This window comes from Halyomorpha halys, unplaced genomic scaffold (genome assembly GCF_000696795.3).
Source record: "Halyomorpha halys isolate HHAL.00 unplaced genomic scaffold, Hhal_1.1 Scaffold121.1, whole genome shotgun sequence".
NCBI lineage: Eukaryota > Metazoa > Arthropoda > Insecta > Hemiptera > Pentatomidae > Halyomorpha > Halyomorpha halys.
In genome coordinates, this window is record NW_027107242.1 from 187,727 (window position 1) to 206,432 (window position 18,706).

Genomic DNA, 18,706 nt, shown 5'->3' on the forward strand with positions numbered 1-18,706 from the left:
GTATAAAAAATAAAATGCGATTTAAAATGTTTGATTTTGAAGACATTATAATTACTTCCTAAATTCATAACTTCCATACCTGAATGAACACGTTAACTCCTGACTACGAGTTATCTTATAGTTGGTGTTCTTGCCACGAATGCCCATTACGAGTTATCTTGTAGTTCTCAAAGTTAGTTATCATACGTCAAGTTAATTCGCAATATGTAGGATTTAGCCGCAGAATTAAAGCAGGTAAAAAAAATACAGGATATCTCGTAAGTTGAAATCCTAGGCAGGAACACAAACTACAAACTTTACAAATCCGCAGTCAACGTATTTTGCAAAATTAATAATGCTTTATGTTCACTGACAAGATGTAATAATTCTTAATACATTATTAGCTTGAGATACCTAATCGGGCTATGCCTTGCCAAATACACCCTATCAGTTTCTGATTATTCCATCACCTCTTGTAATCTAATTTCATTGATACTTGGACAGAGGATAAATATCTAGTTTGGGAGCTGAGTTGAAGTGTTCCGATCCAGACAGCTGATCGTCGAGGTCGATCGGCGTCCACTTTCTTATCCGCCCACGCTCCACCGAGCACTTTCCTTCGATACCCCCTCCCACCCTCCTAGGGGTTCGCTATTATATTTCTAAAATCTGATTTCACGTCTCCCTTCCTCCAGTCCTTTCTGCACCTTTGGAATATTATTCCGGCGGTCGCGTACTGTTCGTGGCATAAAGGACCCGCCGTTTAGGCTCTTACCTAACAGATCGGGCTAGCTTTCTAACGCACTCTTGTTGCACTCTAGATGAATTCGGTCTGCAAAAAAATCCATGGAAATATCGAGCGTATAGATTTTTGTCAGAAATATATGAGGAAAACAGTCCTTGAAAAACATTAATCTTCGTATTGTGTAAAATATTATAATAAAAGTAACTCATTATTAAAAATGACTCCGGGACCAGCCAGGAGTTTATATTTTATTTATTAAGGCAATTTAGTTTAAAAAAAGATTAATACATGAAATATTTTTATATAATAGGAAGAAGTAATACTTTTAGTATTATAGTATATAATATTATAATATTTTATAATAGATTATAATATAAAATAGTCTGGTCATAGTAATGAATAAAATATGCACTTTAAATAAGTGTTTCATAAAAAAATAAAAAAGGTTTCCTGCGTTAACATTTTGCTTAACATTCACGAGTGGTCAGTTACCCTGAATGAGCTCAACTAAATAGTCCACAAATGCGAATAATGTTTTAGATTAGCGTTTCGCTTATTTCCATTTTTTGAAAGTGTGTTTGTTTGACAAATAAGGGATGTTTTCTCAAAAAATAATTATCGGCGTTTCTTGAAATTTTTACAAAGCCAACTAAAGTTGAAACATATCACAATCTTAATTATGAAACCTAACAAAATTTCTGTCAAAAGTAATGTTTAGTTAAAGTTCATCTAGCTTCAAAATTCAATTAATACTACTGAAAACCAATATAGATAGGAATTGAGGTCGCACTGTGTACATATATTTTTTTAAGAAATGATATTTACATACTTAAATAAAAATTAAAAATTTTAAACAATACTTATAGGTTATAATAAAAAAGATACAAGAAATAAAGATAGGTAATAAGATTCAATGTTAAGTAACAAAAATTGGAAAAAATGTCCGTTATGTTAAAGTGGGGAATTGTCATCCCCTAAATTTATTTAAATTAACATATTACAATTGTAACTAAAGAGCAACAATTTAACATCTTTGAGGGGTATTGGGAATAGATTGGGATAGCCGGTTATAGTCTTAAATCAGAATCTTTATGGAATTCAGGATTAAAGGTATATCTATTTTGGGCCAAATCTGCAACATACAGAATATTTACGAATAACTTTATTTGTGGCGTTATAAATAAATACCATTTTGAGCTCAAAGCTAAACTCTCATGTCCGAAGAGGCTGGGAAATGGTATAGATTTGGTTAAATCGCAGAATATATTAATTTTTGATCTAAATATTAGATGGAATATTAACCAATTTGAAATTGTGGTTATAAATCATAATTATCTTAATTTTCTGGACTCATTAAAAAAAAAAAAAAAAACTGAAATATAACAGTGCGGGAAGTTGTCCCTCCAAAGAGGCCATGCGGCCTAAAAGCTGCATTATGTCTCTCTCAAACCACGAGGACTGTCAGTTTTTTTTCTCCCAATTTGCGAGTAGGTCAGCCGTAAAAGTTTATGTGGAGGTATTTCATTATAACCTCTTTCTCTTCAATATTATCATTTCTCCAACTGACATATATGGCTTTTCCTACAGACAGTTAGGAAAAAAAAATACCATTTCGACAGTGTTATAAAGTTTATCCAACAGAAAAATTATAAAACCATACAATGCAAAAAAAAAGTCCCAATTCAACGCACGTGCGCGTCAGTAAATAAAACAATTTACTAAAGTGCCGTTTTAAAAACTTACGAGTGAAAAGTAAACTGTTATAATCTTAAAGAAAAAACAACGTGATTTTCATGGATTTTTAGTCCACTTTACTACCGTATTAAAAACATTTCACAGATTTTTTTTGTGAATCAATTTTTTTTTTATGTACTATTGTTGAATGTTAGATAACGTGAATGGTTGTTTTGAATTGGTCTTGGTGTAATTATACGCGTCAACTGTTCTCATTGCCCATTTACTATCCCATGTATATTTTTTTTTATTTTTATTTTGATTGATAGGTACGCATGGATGCTCAACACCTTCCAAAGTAATATACTCATAAAGATTTAGATAAAACATAAAATAAGAATTTTTATTTTACGATTGATATTTAATTAGTTTTAATTAGTGTTGGCGTTTCTTTCCATATAAGCATTTAAGCTCTCATAATCATGCAAATGATATAGTGTGTATTTTTTTTTTAAATTCATACAATTCAGAATAATAATGAAAATAATGATACTCAGGGAGTACAAAATTTAAAAACAAGCTTAATATATTTAGATGCATTTGTATGATTTAAAATAAATAATATCTATATATATTATTAGTATTAATGTTTATTTGTTTTTTATTGGTATTGATATATAATTGCAAATATTTGTTTTCCTTTCTAGTTATAATGTTTTCATAAGGTTTTAACGTTAAATGTTAATAGAAACAATTAAATTAAAAACAATTAACGAAAAAAAACATTTTTTGTTTACATTAGTATAAAGTGAGTTTGTTTCCCAAAAATTATTTTCTTTTAATTTTTTTTTTTTTGCTTTAATTTAGAACTACATGAGTGAATAAGATGCATTACTAACAATTAGAAGAAGGGATGAGAGTTATGAGAAAATAATCGCTGAAAAAAGTATTTTAATTTTTTTTTTTATTTCCCATTCAACTTCTAATTCTTTTACGAAAGATTATACGATGACCGCAAGTAATTAATTGTTGGAAGATGACTCGGTCGGTGGAATAATTCTAATTTCGTGACTTACAATTTTTTGTGGAACCTCTTGTGAACTTCTACGGAATGATCACGTTGGCTTTCATGTGTGAGTTTGTTGAAGGAAAGATACTGACATAGCAGATATTCTATGTGGTTTGCCTTTTTTTCAGATTTTACCCCAAAAAATTTAGTTTCTGAATAGTCACTACTTAGCTTCAACCATCCTTGCAATCTTACACGAACGCACAAACGGCAGTAGTCCGGAGCCTTTTGTCAGTGTGCTCCTAGAGTTGGGGTAATACCAGTGAAGTGACTTGGATGGAGGCCTTGGGATTTTAGGGGGCCTTGTGATTCATATGTGAGGAACAAGCTTGGTTTGGAGTTTTCTTGGCAGAATAAAAATATTTTATGGGAGTATGAATGAGTTTATTATGATATATTATACTATTACATAGTATATCTTATCATTGTCTTTTTTTCTGTCATTTAATTTGTTTACTTTTCATTTTATTTTTTTACTATCAATATTATTTTCGTTAAGATCTATATATTCTATTTTTAATGTGTCCTGATTTTGACTTTTAATATTTCCACAGAAAATCAATGTTTTTGTATGAGTTTACACATACTTGGAATACTCTCATGCAATACAGACGATGACTAACCGGGATTCTCAATCAGTAATGCAGTGCAGTGATTCTAAACATCCCAGTAACAAGCATTTCACTTACACTGGACCGAACCGACACCTGATGCAGTGTAGATGTCCCACAAAGATCCGAACAATGAAGACTTCTTTCCATTGTCAACTTCTCTGGATTTCGATGGATCGGTCGTACACTTTGATCGGCTTCTCTCTGAAGCGTTTCACTTTTCGACAGCTGTTTGTTAGGATGGTTGTTACTTTCAGCCTCCTGTTTAGAGATTTCTATTAGATTTTCCTGTGAAGAAAAGCGATGGTAATTTCTGAGAAAAATCTTTCCTTTCAGTTTGTAAATACAGAATGTGGAATTCAATGTATTTTAGAATATAGTGAAAGAGCGAGATTTTTCATAATGTTAAAAAAAAAAATGAAATAAAAAATAAAAAAATATCAATTAAGCCATATATTCATGTTCTAATAGAAATCGCTTAGCTAATTGTATGTACTTGTAGATATGTCCAATTAGAAATACTCCATCGTTTTAAGTAAACGCTTGTAGCTTGCAACAATACATAAAGCGATATCACCAAGATGTTAGTCTTGACATTTGCTTATTGATTTATTTAATTGGTACAGATTGTTGTGAACTAAGTGATAAGTGATTAACATAGTTCACATTAAAACTTTTTTCATACGTAGCTCCATGACTAAATTCAGCTTACGAATTTATAATTTTCAAAAAGGCAATATGGCAATTTAACAAGGAATTTTAGAGCTAAAAAAATCTGTTTTCTCTCGTAACCTTCAATAATTTTGCATTTACAATCCTTATCTTGGGTATTTGCAGTTTATTACCATGACTCAGTCCATTTCTTCAGTAGGTTTTAAAATGCTGCCTACTAAATTATTGGTATTAGAAATATGGTGTCATTATCGTGTTCTGCTGGCCCAATGTGCTGCATAATCCGTATTGGACAAGTAGGAAAAGGCCGATATGTTCACCCAATGTCCATGTGTCAAATGCGGAAGCGAACATTGGTGGCAAATATTTGGAAATGTATCTTAGACCAGACTAGAAACGATTTAGCCCTAGAGTTATGAATATAGTTATTGAAGTAAATTCCTATTAATTTTTTAATTTATGGCTCCTTTATGAAACTAATTAATACTTTTATTCCTTCCACATTTTATAGACTTAAATATGTTCTTTCCATTTTGTTTCCATCGATATTTAATTTCTTCGGTTAGTTAAGGTTAGGGAGCCTTTCTAATTTATGTTTCTTTTAATGACTGCCAGTATTAAAAGCGGTTGTTAAATTGATTGATTAAAGGTCAAAGATATGAACTAAGATAAAATATTTGTGTAAATATAGTTTAGTGCAACATTGCTAATCTTCAGAATCTTCATAAAATTAAAGTTGGATTGTAAGAATTATGCATATTTCAATACTTCCAAGTAAAGTTGCGTACATAGCAATCCTTTCAATTTATGCTGACATCTTCGAATCTACATACTAGTCCATCTACGAATCTAGTTATTTGTGGGACGATGGACGTTCTGATTGTAGATTGGCATTTACACGAGAAACTAACCATAATGGCATGTATAGAGATCAGTGGCAGAGAACCGCTCGTGACTTCCACCGCGCCCAACGACGTTGCTTAACATACCTTTCTTGCAGGACACTGTATCTGCTTCTTGCTCAAGAGGCGACATATCCGTAATGAGCTTATTTGCAACTGATGCTGCCGTTACATACCCTCGCATCGGTATGTCGGACCTTTGGTAATTATTCAGGTAATATTATCGTGGTGAGATAAGAATAGGATTCTTTATTAGGATATAGGTACCATGATTAAGTAGGCTAATTAGCAACAAGCGTCGTTTCCTACAAGCTTATAGAAGCAGGCCTTTACATCACCACCTTAATGAAACAAGATACAAAACAAAACTATCGTTGTGCTTAAATGTTTTCCTAAATCTCTCTTTCCATTACTCATTTCATTTTCATTTCACTCTTTTCATTTCATTTTCATGGTTTTCTACTTGAATATGTTGATCCATGATTGTAAGTCAATCATACAATTATTATTTTCAATAAATTTTACTTTATTTATTTGAAAAAATTTACTTTGTTTATTTTTATAAAAATGCTCACATATTTTAAATCATTTTTAGCCACACCTTAGCTTTATTTTATTTCATGTTATCTATTCTCTTACTTTGTTAGTCCTGACGAAGCTCTGCAAAGTTGGGCGAAACGTTATCTAACAATAAATAGTTGATTTACTATTTGAGATTTTTTTATTATTTTATTGCACCAAGCCCACCTTCCTTTTTATATTATATAGTTAATTTTTGTACATACAGATTTTCGTAAATGGCAAGTAAAAAAATCTTTTGTATTGTGTTGTTGATTTTTTTCTGAATTTTTTCAAATAATAAGTTTCATCAAATACCTTAAGGATTTAGGGCTGCTTTTAAATAATATTAAAGTATTACATATATTAATAAATTATGTATTTTGAAATTGGAACTTCTTCCTGAATACTCACAGGAAAACATTTTTTTTTTAGAACAACCTGTTATCCATAAATAAATTTTAAATCGATACTTGGATGGTTTTTTACGATTTCACAAGAATATCTTTAGTTCTCAACAAAAGAAAAGGGTATTTTTTTCTGCAAAAAAAAAAAAATATGTTTTTTGTGAGACTTTTGGTTATTAAAACTTAATACCCTAATACAAGAAGTATATTAAATAAATAATTAATTTCCTCTAAAGGCATGTGAAAAATATACTATCAGATATCCAATTTTGGATAAGGAAAATATAATGTGTTAAAAAAAGGAAGGACATGATGTGGGTGAGACGAGACAAGTCTAACGGTGAGCCGAGAGTAGGTTACACACGATACTGTTACCAAGGCCATCTTTGTCTCGTAAGTCCTGCGCAGTTTGCTGAACCGTGTTTATAAATGTTTGTCATTAGCATGTTAATTATTTTAAATACTTTTTATCGGATTGATCTATATCTTAAAAGGATATTATGGTACTAATAATTATTATTTACTGTAACATTAAACAGTTGCTATTTGACCTGTTATTTCCAATGATTCAATTCAATATAATTCTTTAGTTTAATTTATTTTGCAGGTGGTATACTTATACCTTTAAAGGGTTACTGATTCTTGCTTTAAAAAATTCAATACCGGAAGTACCGATGATGTAAAACTAGATTATTTTTCTTAATTTTTTTTTGGTCAAACATAATTCTAATGATCATAAAAAAATTCCTGTTGTGGTAAAAAACTCACGTTGGAGTGAGTGAAACCAGTAAAAAGGAATACATATTGAGACATATTGTAATGAAGGTAGACTTTTGTAATTCAATCCCTCAATATTTTTCATCAACGAGTAATACAGAAAAAGAAAAAAAATAGTAAATGATAACAATAGTGCTAAAACCCATTAAAATAATAATAATTAAAAAAATAAATACCGCTAAAACCCACGAAAGGTCAGAGGTGAAGTACTTTGTAAGGAAATATTGTTACTTGACTAACTGTTGTGCAAGGAGGTTGTCTGAATCATGATTCATCAGATTTTTTCCCAATTAAGGGTACCCATGATAATTAAATAAAATAAAGTGAATAAGAAAATAGAATTATGATATGTATACAATAAAATAAAACTGGTAAAAAAAAAAATCAAAATAATTAATATTCTATATAAAGAAAATTGAATTTTATTAATAATAAAATAAATACACATTCACACCTAAAATTCATTTACAGATTGTATATCAATTCCGAACAAAGTTCATAGAAAAATGCTATTCAAGATTTCTGAATTTATCACTATAAGAAGCCAAAAGAGTTCTTAGAAAGGGAACATCGACTAGAATAAAAATATTTTTTAAATAACCTTTTCAGGCTTATCACATTAGATAGTTAACTAACTGCGTGTGCAGCTCCCATAACTGTTTCTTTTAAAACTTTCTTATCAAAATTTTATTTTATTTAATATATAGGTATTTGATATGTTTTTGTGATTGTATAAAATACTACGTTAGAATGATTATTAATTCATAATACCCCAGTTCCGATTTTACGAAAAAAACAAATCACATCTTATTGATTATTGGATGATATCTACAGAAGAAACGTTGATTCGACAAACTAAATTAGCAAATTAAATGCCAATAAACCATAAAATCATGACAATAATTATTTCATCATTTATTAAATAATCCTGGATACATCAAAATATCACAGTAATTATAGATGCTTGTGAATATTAGATAACTTATTAAAAAAAAACAACAGGAAAGTGTCAAAAAACATGTTGAACATCTGAACCAAAAAAAGTAAAGAGATATGCTAAAAGTTCTTCCTACAATTTCTTATAAGCAAGTCAATATGGCCGGGCTGTGACAGTGAAAGTGGTATGAAATTTCATATCCAGACTTGATATGTATAAGACGGATACAAGTTCTATAGCTTGGTTTTTCTATAGATTTTCTATTTTAAGTCCGACGTACCCTAGATCAGTTAGTTAATTACAAAATATTTAATTGACATTAGGTAATATCAGAGAGGGGGAGAGGTCTTTCTTGCATAAGAATATCGTAATTACAACTGATACGGATGGACGAAGTGGTTTCAGTTTACGATCTAGTTCTTTCCATTCCATCCAAGTATGCGTTTTTAACAAATATTAAAACGATCCATTATCTCCAAAAAAAAAACATTTTTTTTATTTCTATTTGTGTGTAATTTTGTGAATTTGCGTATTCTTTAATAACATTATCTCAAAATTATATACATAAGTTTTTAGTACCTTGAGTATCTTTATTTCAATGGTAATGGTAAGTTTCTTCTGAGAATAAATTTACAGGAAGAGCGTTGTTATATGAAATATAGTTGTTTTCGGAAAGGAGATTTTTACATGCGTATGCAAAAGCAGTGGACAGAACCTGATTAAGTTGATACTTAACCATTTTCACTTTAATCTCCGACTTTCCTCCGAATTTGAGCCTATTTTTTTTAGGCCGAATCGTTTGTCAATTTTTCCGAATATAAGTTGGCCAAAGAAAAAATCTTTACGCATGCGTAAGTAAAAATAGGTGAACGGAATCTGTTAAAGTTGAAAAGGGACGAAATATCTACTAACCCGTAAATTAAAATCTAATTAAATGATCAAATTAAATACATACATAAAATTTCAATCTTGACTATCGAAAAAATTGTTTTACTTTAATTGCCAATAATGTATTTGTTTAGAGATTCGTAACCTTTAACTATTGGGTCTAAGGGGTTCATGATTTTATTTAATTTTTCCTTACATAGTATGATCTTTATTTATACTCTACCTCAATTATAAACTGTAAACATTTAATGTTTCGCTGAGTTTGACTTTAAAGATTATAAATATAAAACGAAAATTGGCGTGGCTTTTTATCGGCCTTTTCGAAAGTATATATCTACCCTCATTAAAAAATACAATTTTTTCAAATTTCATTTTTTTCCCCCTTCTTCATACTTGCAATACTGTCAGTATGAAATAAAAAGTAATGATACCGGTATCGAAATAACTAATGATCTTGAAACTTAAATATAATGACTTTTGAAAATCATATAATTGAAAATATTTACATGCTTTTATAAACAATAGGACATTATAATACAAAAAAAAACTCCTCTGTAAGCAACAGAACAATGATTAGTAATGTACTTCTAAAAAACTATACTTGAAAGTGAGTCTTGTAAATTTTTTGTACTGTTGGATGGCAATATCAATCTCCAATACCCCTAACCTAGTGTTTAACATATTTTTATTATGCTCTTTGAAAATTTGATATATTTTATTTTTATTATTTTTAAAATTTTGTTCTTTGCTATAACTGGATCATGAAATAAAATATACTCCGAACTGTTGACGTGTGTGTAGTACTGAAATATATGAAGGATAAAATTTTGAATTACCATTTAAAACGTGTTTCTGTGCGGAAGAAAGTAGACCACCGCTAAGAAGAGGAAGACACGGCTAAGCGGTGTCAGGAACAGGTTTTTTAATATCAGTATTGGATCCTGGCCGAGGACAAGGATGAGCTATAAATATCTTCTTCTCCAGGAGGGTTGACCGTCCGACCTTGGTCCAGAAGAAAGTAGGATAACCGCAGCATAGAGGTATCCAGTTATTCGGACATTCGTAAGCCTCAATTCCTGACCAAAGAGATGGACATTTCAAAAGCAGGAATATTTATTGCTTTCGGATCCTCATAAATTAGTGATGCAGTTCCGAAAAAAAAAAAAAACCTGCGTATAGGAGGAAACCCGGCTTACTTGCTGGAGAATCCTTGTTTTTTGTTTACTTTCTAAACCGACATTATATGCAGATTAGCATTATTCCATATGGGACTTTCTAAGAAGTTGCCAAGTCTTCTGAGTGCTTAGAATGCTGGGTGTTTTACATGTTCCATCAAAACATAACGGGCCAAAGAGAATATATTTTACATTAAGCTATAATATTTCTTTTAATGTTGTGATCTCAAAAAAGTTTATTGCAAGATCTCTCATGTCTGAAATTTTCACTTCTAATAAATATGATGAATATCAAGTTGGAAGAATTAGGATTTTTTTTAAAGATCTTTCCATAAACTTTCTTTATTAAATTTAAATTTTATAATCTACATTATCATGAGAATGAAATATTTATAAATTAACTAATTTTGTTTAAATATGGCTTAGTGTTCTTGTGTTCTCCAACTAGGGAAGGAAGGACATTTTATAATACATGTTATTTATTTATTCTAGCCTCTTGAAAAAGTCAAGAATTATTCCGAATGACCGTGGACAACAAAGTCTCAACATTAGTATCAAAATTAACTAAAGGCAAACTTCCACCTATCTAAGTATGATCAGAGCATTGGCACATCAGAATTTTAATGCTGATATATACTGATAAAATTAATGAATTAATAAGGGAATTAAAACTGATAAAACAGTAAAATGTAAAATTAGTTTGTTAGCCTTTTCACTTATTTATGAATTGGCAAGACAATTAGTTCATGGATTACTTACCAGATGTCATGAAAGCCCTTAAAGAGCAGTTAGGTTTTTTAAAATATATATAATGTTTCTGACAAAAGATCATTAAAAAATGTTCTTTGACACAGCTCGAACTGGATCGAAGGATGGAATTAGAGATAGCAATAGGATATTGTGAAATACTCAAACTTAGGCACGACATAAGACAATGCGTCAGTTTTGCAGGAGGACAGCGTAAAGATAACGACCTGAATAGAATGGTCTCATTAAACTAGATATGAAAGAATTAAGATACTAATTACTAAACTAGTCTGGAAAAAACTGGTGTGAGGATGTTGCACAGGGTGACACATTTAGTCCATTGTTGTATATTGCATTAGAGGCCGAATCCTTTTTTTCTTTCTTTTTATATCATTGCATTAGACAAGTACTCAAGACATGGTCTCTTGATCTATGACAAGACAGTTGCTACACATAATGACTTTGCTTGATCTTGAAATAACACTGATTTTTTTTTATATATACTGATGGATTTATAAATATAAATTACTTTCTGCAGATTGGTGCATTGCATTGGAAGATAATTAAAATTAAAAGAGTGCTTTCATTGAATTAACATTATATTTCAGTGATTAAGAATGTTGCCATATGAGTATATGAATACCATATATCTATAAGAATTTGGCCTGAACTTCTAGAGGAAGTGTTATTATTATATATTTTAGATACATTCAGACGAAATAAAATCAAAATAATAAATCGAGTTGAATTATTTGGTAAGAAAAATTGTTTCACGAAACTTAATAAAAATACTTAAAAATGAATAAACATAAAAAATGTAGAAATCTAGTCATAATAAAAAATTACTATGCTTATAGAATATAGTTTATAGTTTTGTAAAAATGAAACATTTTATGATTCCTTGTTAAGCATAATTATTAACTGTATTAATTAATTACAAATATTAATAAAAACATAAAATAATATTATGATAAAATAATAGATTTTTTTATCATGCATTATCATTTATACATTCATAAATCTTATTCATATTTTTATCATGTATATTTATTTATACATGATCATATCTCACATCTTGATCAAAACAATTTTTCCTTAAGAAGTATAAATATAAAAGTATTTCTTAGTTTACTCTTTGTTCTGATTCACAATGGAAATTTTTGACTTGATAAATTGTCTGGTTTATCATGACCCAACCTATCAAGAATCCAAAATATTCTTCCTTTCGTTACTGATTTATGCGATTTTTCTTTTAAAAAAAATAAACTTCTTTCTAATTTGGAATCTAAACACAGAAATCTAAAAAGAAAAAAGTAAATAGTTTAGTTTTTTTATAATTATATGGACATCTATTCGACCCCCATGGCTTTATGCATAGTAATTTATATTATATATCTTTGGATAAAATAAAATATTTAATTCTGTTACAGTTTAAATTATCTATGGAAATATTATTTTTAGGTCTTCTTAAGGAATTATCAATATTTGTTACTGAGCTATTATGAAAAATGTATTTATTGATTTATCTTGTTTTAAGGAGATAAAATCAAAATAAATAATACAGATCAAATACCAAATGATATTTTATTTGAAATAAGAACATAAACTAATCAAATAAATCACAATTTTAATTGTCACATTGAAATTCCTATGGAGTTAAAAGTTATTGCAAAAATGTGTACGGAGCTATTTAATCAGAAGAAAAAGGCAGGTATTTATTTCCAACATTCGTCGTTATCACATACTGATACAGATTATGATTTACCCTAAATCAAACAAAAAAAAACCAATACTAGATAATGATAACGGTTTTGAGGGTTGAAACACTATCGCACTCAAGGTCTTTACCGGATCCTTGTGCAATTAAAATAATTAATACTATAATTATTGTTTGCAATGGCTTTGATTGCAAATTGATTAACTAACTTCCTCCAGGAAATGCCAATCTCTAATATTTCATTAGTTTTACTTCCATATAGGAAGTTAATTTTATTTAAATAGTTATATTCACTTTCATGTTTTAAAAATGTCGAAATTTATTAATTTTTTAAATTTTGTTTTATTTTACCAGGTAGCTGCAGAAGATAGGATTAACCAAACGATATATGTTGATTAATGCTTATTTAAGGAAATCGAGTAAAAATTGTCTTTTTCTGTTTTCTTCTTTTGCCTATTTGGGAATTATTCAATCACTCGAATCATCACTTCTCGTTGTCACGCTCGAGTTGAACTGTTCTGCAACGATCCGGTGTATGTTAACCTGAATTCTATCCCTACGTCTTTCGCTATCATTATAGGATCGATAGGGAATTGAGAGCTTACGTCGGCTTTTAGTTTCAATGACGTAATGAGCTCAACACCGAGTATTAATGTCATGCAATAATTATTTTATATATTTAATTCAAAAAATTTAAAGGTGATTGAAAAAAATGTCTGTAATAAATGTGAAACGAAGATGGCATCGGCTGTGAATATAATTTCTTTCCATAATTATCTTAATGATGGAATAATATTTACCATATAATTATATTATATTAATAGTATAGAAGTGTAGTTACCCTAATTTTTAGTTGTATTAACCCGAACACCAGCTCTATATTAGAAATGGTGATTTTATTTTATTGCTAGAAATATTGATTTTATAAAATAAGTATTTTTAAATTATATTATAATTAGTTATAAAAATTGTAATTTTGTTGTAGTTAAATTATTAATATTGGAAATTAATGTGTGTTATTAAATTAATTATTTGCAAAAGGAAGAATAAAACTACTGTATTTGAATTTATTTTTTGAGGAGGAGTGAGATTATAAAATTTAAAAAAATGTAGAGTAAAGCTGAGACAGACATATATTACAGAAATCGTTTCCATAAAAATATAATATTGGATGCTTTAATTTTCAATGATTAATAAAAAAATTATTTTTTTATTGATAAACAATTAAATTAGATTAAATGCAAGACATATTAAAAAAAAATAATATACATGTATCCGAAATGCGTATGTAATAATGTGGCTTTATCATGTCTTATGAGATAACAAAAACATCACAGATCACTTATAAGCATGACTGACCTGTCCTTTTCTTGACGCGTGTTGAAGTTGGCACTTTTGTAGCGCTGGCCACAGAGGCGAAGGCTAGGAGAAGTAGAGCCGTGGAGAGCCGCATGTCTTGCACTGACCGAGGAAATGGGGAGACTGGCGGAGTCCCGGGGGCACTTTCTCGAGGGGCCCAACGGGGCGGAGGGGGCAAGGTCGACCCCCTCTCTCTGAGTCACCGTTCCATTCATAACCCTCCCTTGCCCCCTAGCCCTCTTCGTCTAGGAAGTCTAGTGTCATCCAGGATCCGGGGCCAAAGACTAGTGCGTTGGTGCAGTTTCACTTTCCGTCCACATCCTTAAGCGATCCGTTTAGGCAGGGTGAAAATGTTCGACAATGCCGTAGGCAATAGGTCAGCCAATCTCTTGAGTAGTAAAACATTTTGGGATATTGCTCATAGTATCTAGTGGAAAAGGGAACTTGTGCAAACAGGAGATTCCCTAATCTAATAACTATAATGTTGGCAAATTCTGAATGATATTTCGTAGAGTAAAAACCAAAAAAATATTCCTTATGCAATCATGCTTTGCGTTTCATCAAGCTTAGATTGCCATCTTCAAGCATTGAAGGATGGCAATTATGAGGACTCTATATTGTGAGGAACTAAAATCATCAATGACCCAAACCATGATCTAACGTCAATTTTATTTATTTATTTTTTGTAAAAAAAACAAAACAATTAGAGCATAAGAAGGGGTTGAAATAGATTTAGAGACACTAGTGAGGTAGCTGATTTTGAAGCTTATGGTATTCTTTCAGCACAATAAGCCTAATTCTTAACCTTATTTCTGTGAGACATTAATTAATTTATAGTTCAATGGAACCTGGAACCGAAAATGTTGTGGCATGTTAGGACATAAACCTTGGACCGTTCATCATAACAAGACGTAACTATTCATCAATAAATGATAACTAATGAAAATTTAGATCAAGTCTGCTTCATCATACTAAAACTAATGCGTTCTATAAAATACCAAAAATTGAAACAAAAGGAATCATCTTTTGACCAGTTATTTTTTAAACTTTTATAAAGGATTAATCTTGTTCAGGTAGGAGCATTGATTTAAATATTAGGAGGTCCATAAAAGAGGCTGTATCATAAAGTATTTTTCCTAGTTGGCTTGTTGAGTAAACAAAAATGTAAGTTTGACAATATCTGTATGGAATTCTTTTATAGTCCGAAAAATGATTTTTAATTTCACAAACAAAACATATTCTGAATTTTATTTTAAGAAATAATTAATTATATCCAAGCACCCATCAATATCTTCATGAAAGGGAAATTTATGGATTAAAGGTAAATAATGACAATACTTAACAGATTTATACTCTTCATATCGAAGTTACAAAATCAGATTCGAAATGCTACCTGTTTATTTATGGATATCATTAGAACATACTACTACACCTTCAAGCAACAATTTTGTTATCTCTCCATCTCCCCTCTCTCGTATATTTATTTTCCGTACAACAGAGTAAAAACAAGTGGTAAATGCGGCTAGCCTTAGATAGAGTTCCTCAGGGATCAACACTCGCTCAACTACTGTGCAATATAACCACACAAGACATACCTGAGAATCCCAACATCAGTCCCTGATAGGAACTTATGAGAATGACCCTATAATCATAATAAACTACAAAATCTGGCGCAGGCCTTATTTCCTTATATTATATAAATTATATCATTTAAAAAATCTCAGACTGGTGCGAACTACGGAAATTGAAAATTACGATAAATGCCATATCATTACATAAGAAGTTGAATTCTTGGACTTCACAGTTGTCACATGGGGGAGGGATGGAAGGCTATTCCTAAATAAATTTTTTTGACTTATTTATATAGTAAGGTGTCGGTCAAAATTTAAATGTATGATAGAAGCTTTCTACGTGCGGCAGCTGTAGTCAAGGATTTTGAGATATTGCCTTAGCAGTCTCGAGTCTACTACAATACCGATTCGATCCCGGTCTGGGTGGGTTGACTTGGGCGATCCCACGGAATAAAAAAATTACGTTCCCACTCTGGTTAGGATAGGTTGGTTGCCTGTCGAATAATTTAATAATTTCAAACTTTCGGTAGGTACAATACAGGTTACGCAATAAGAAAGTTACAAACTTTATCAATTTTTCAAACATAAACATTTATATTTATTACTCAGGTATTCTACTCCGTTAATAATATAATTTTACATATTGTCTTATATTACAAGCATAGTTTCACAACAAAAAATGTTCTGATAAACTACTCTCAAGAAGGAAATGATAAACAGTTAACTGTAACATCTCTATAACTCTGATAGCAATATTCTGCAGGCCATAGAACAAAATTACCTGAATTTAAGATTTTCAACAATAATAAATTGTGGGCTAAAAAAAACTATCGAGAAATAAGCGAAGAAAATAAGCAATAGGGACTCTCTCCCTTTGTACCCCTAAACGATAAAATAGAAGTAGATTAAAATAAAAAGAAATTAAGTTTTTAGACTGAAACGATTTGTAACAAAATTATATTTACCTATTTGTACAAAAGATGTAAAGTATAATATAGTTAGAGTTATCTCTTAAATTATTTATTGCTGTATATTCACATTATGATGTAATTCTAATTATTATTTTTAAACTATATTAAATCTATAATTAGTTTTTTAAATAATATGTAAAAATTTCATTTTTCTAAATTTAAAGTTTTAATTTTAAATATGTTTTTATTTTAAACGGTGAATATTTCACAGGACCTAATTCATAGGGGACAAAACATTATAGGGAGCCCTAGTTGGGCTATAAAAATTGTTGTAATGGATTAACCAACAATTAATATGAAAAGTATTTGTTGCATCCTCATCAGTAAAGGATCCAGAGTCACAGAATGTGCCGCCTAAGCTCAAAAATCAATTGATACCTTATTACCTTTTTTGAATTTTCCTTATATAATTTTGGAGAGGCAGGGAAAGTAATGGCCGAAATAGGTTATTTATTACACATTGTAGAACATTTTGAAATATATTTGGTTCTTTCTCCAAATCATTTGTTTTGGAAAGTATATTAAAAGAACTGTCGATGGAAAGGGTAAAAGTAATGAAAAATTAGAATTTAAAATTGCCCCATAGAGATTTGAACATTTAACCTAGTCCGGCCATTTCCTGACTTACATTTTTTTTCCGTTCTTGCTGTAGAAATAAATACATACCATACTATTGATAAGGAATATTATGTAAGCTATTAATTAATAAAAAAAGTTATACTTTATTACAAAAATGGCGATTGGTATGTAATTAGATATTTACTTCATAGAAAATAATACTAATAGAAACAAGAATATTAATATATTAAGATTTTATGTATTTTTTAAAGATGTTTGATTGACTTGCACAATCACTGGATAGTGGAATTTCGTCTTGAATAATTTAGCGGCTGGAATGGCATCTGCTGAGTTTATTGTAGGTAGGTCAGTATTAACTCGAAGAAGCCGCTATGTCCTTATGAAGAAGACACCCTGTGACATAAGGAGTGGGGTCTTCCTGTTCTCATCGGTGTAACTTAATAAGGGCCTTCTAGCTGGTCGTATCTCCGCACCTGAAACGCTTGCTGTGCTGTCATCGATTACAGGTTAGTAAGATTAATAAAGGTAATTATGTAATGTGCGAAGTGAAAATTTAAGAGATAAAATTTTGAAATAAATGACAAGTTGACCGTTCTCCGCCGCCGTTCACACTTGGCGCTGGATAACACGCAAGATATGCATACAGAAAATAGGACGAGTTGATAGGAGCAAGAAGGTGAATGTAAACTTGCTTATGAATAGTTGAAAACAATGAAGTACTCCGAGATTTTAATAAGATAAATTCGTAATTAATTTCATATCAGTGTACGGAGACTTTAACACTGCGTTGAAGTCTCTGAAATAGAAGGTACCTACAAACTAGGTAGTTTGTTTATGAATATCTTAAATATATAAATTAATTTATCATTAAGATTTATCTTCTTTGAATTGTATTATTTTCGCTTCGGATCTTCTATTTTATCTCCTAATCATTAATTTAGTATTTATTTCGATTTTTTCCCCATAACGTTTCAATTTACTTTTTGTTGATCAAGAAATTTTCAGTTGTCTTATATATTTTTTCCCCATTTCTACTTTGTTGATTACAATACATGTTCGTTATTTGTATTTTACTGACAGTTTTGTTAAATGTTTCTTTTTTATATTTTCTGTTTCTTGATTTCTACCTAAAGAAATTTGTATATTTAGTTATTTATATTTCAGATAGTATTATTTTATTAATCTTTCTATATTTGACACTTATATAACTTTTTTATTTTTGTACGTTTTAGTTTTTTCTTTTTTTTGTACACTTGATTGTATCAGAACTTTTTATTTATTTATTTTTTTAATATTTATTTATTGCTATTTACAACTGTACATTATAATACATTTAGTAAATCTGATCTAAGTTAAATTGGAGTGTTA

The 18,706-nt window shown here is 29.9% G+C and overlaps 1 protein-coding gene and 1 long non-coding RNA gene across 2 annotated transcripts in view; one reads left to right on the forward strand and one right to left on the reverse strand.

The window, feature by feature from the left end:
- Window positions 1–14,349, reverse strand: part of stw (straw) — a 187,630-nt gene extending 173,281 nt beyond the window's left edge. Inside the window, exon 1 of the mRNA XM_014416365.3 lies at window positions 14,218–14,349. Within this exon, the coding sequence (XP_014271851.1) occupies window positions 14,218–14,311 (94 nt within the window). The 5' untranslated portion in view covers window positions 14,312–14,349. The remainder of the gene's footprint in view (window positions 1–14,217) is intronic.
- A 147-nt stretch (window positions 14,350–14,496) lies between these two features.
- LOC106678065 (uncharacterized) overlaps window positions 14,497–18,706 on the forward strand; it is an 8,157-nt gene continuing 3,947 nt past the window's right edge. Inside the window, exons 1-2 of the long non-coding RNA XR_001342694.2 lie at window positions 14,497–14,593; window positions 17,590–17,844. This is a non-coding gene — a long non-coding RNA (uncharacterized lncRNA). The remainder of the gene's footprint in view (window positions 14,594–17,589; window positions 17,845–18,706) is intronic.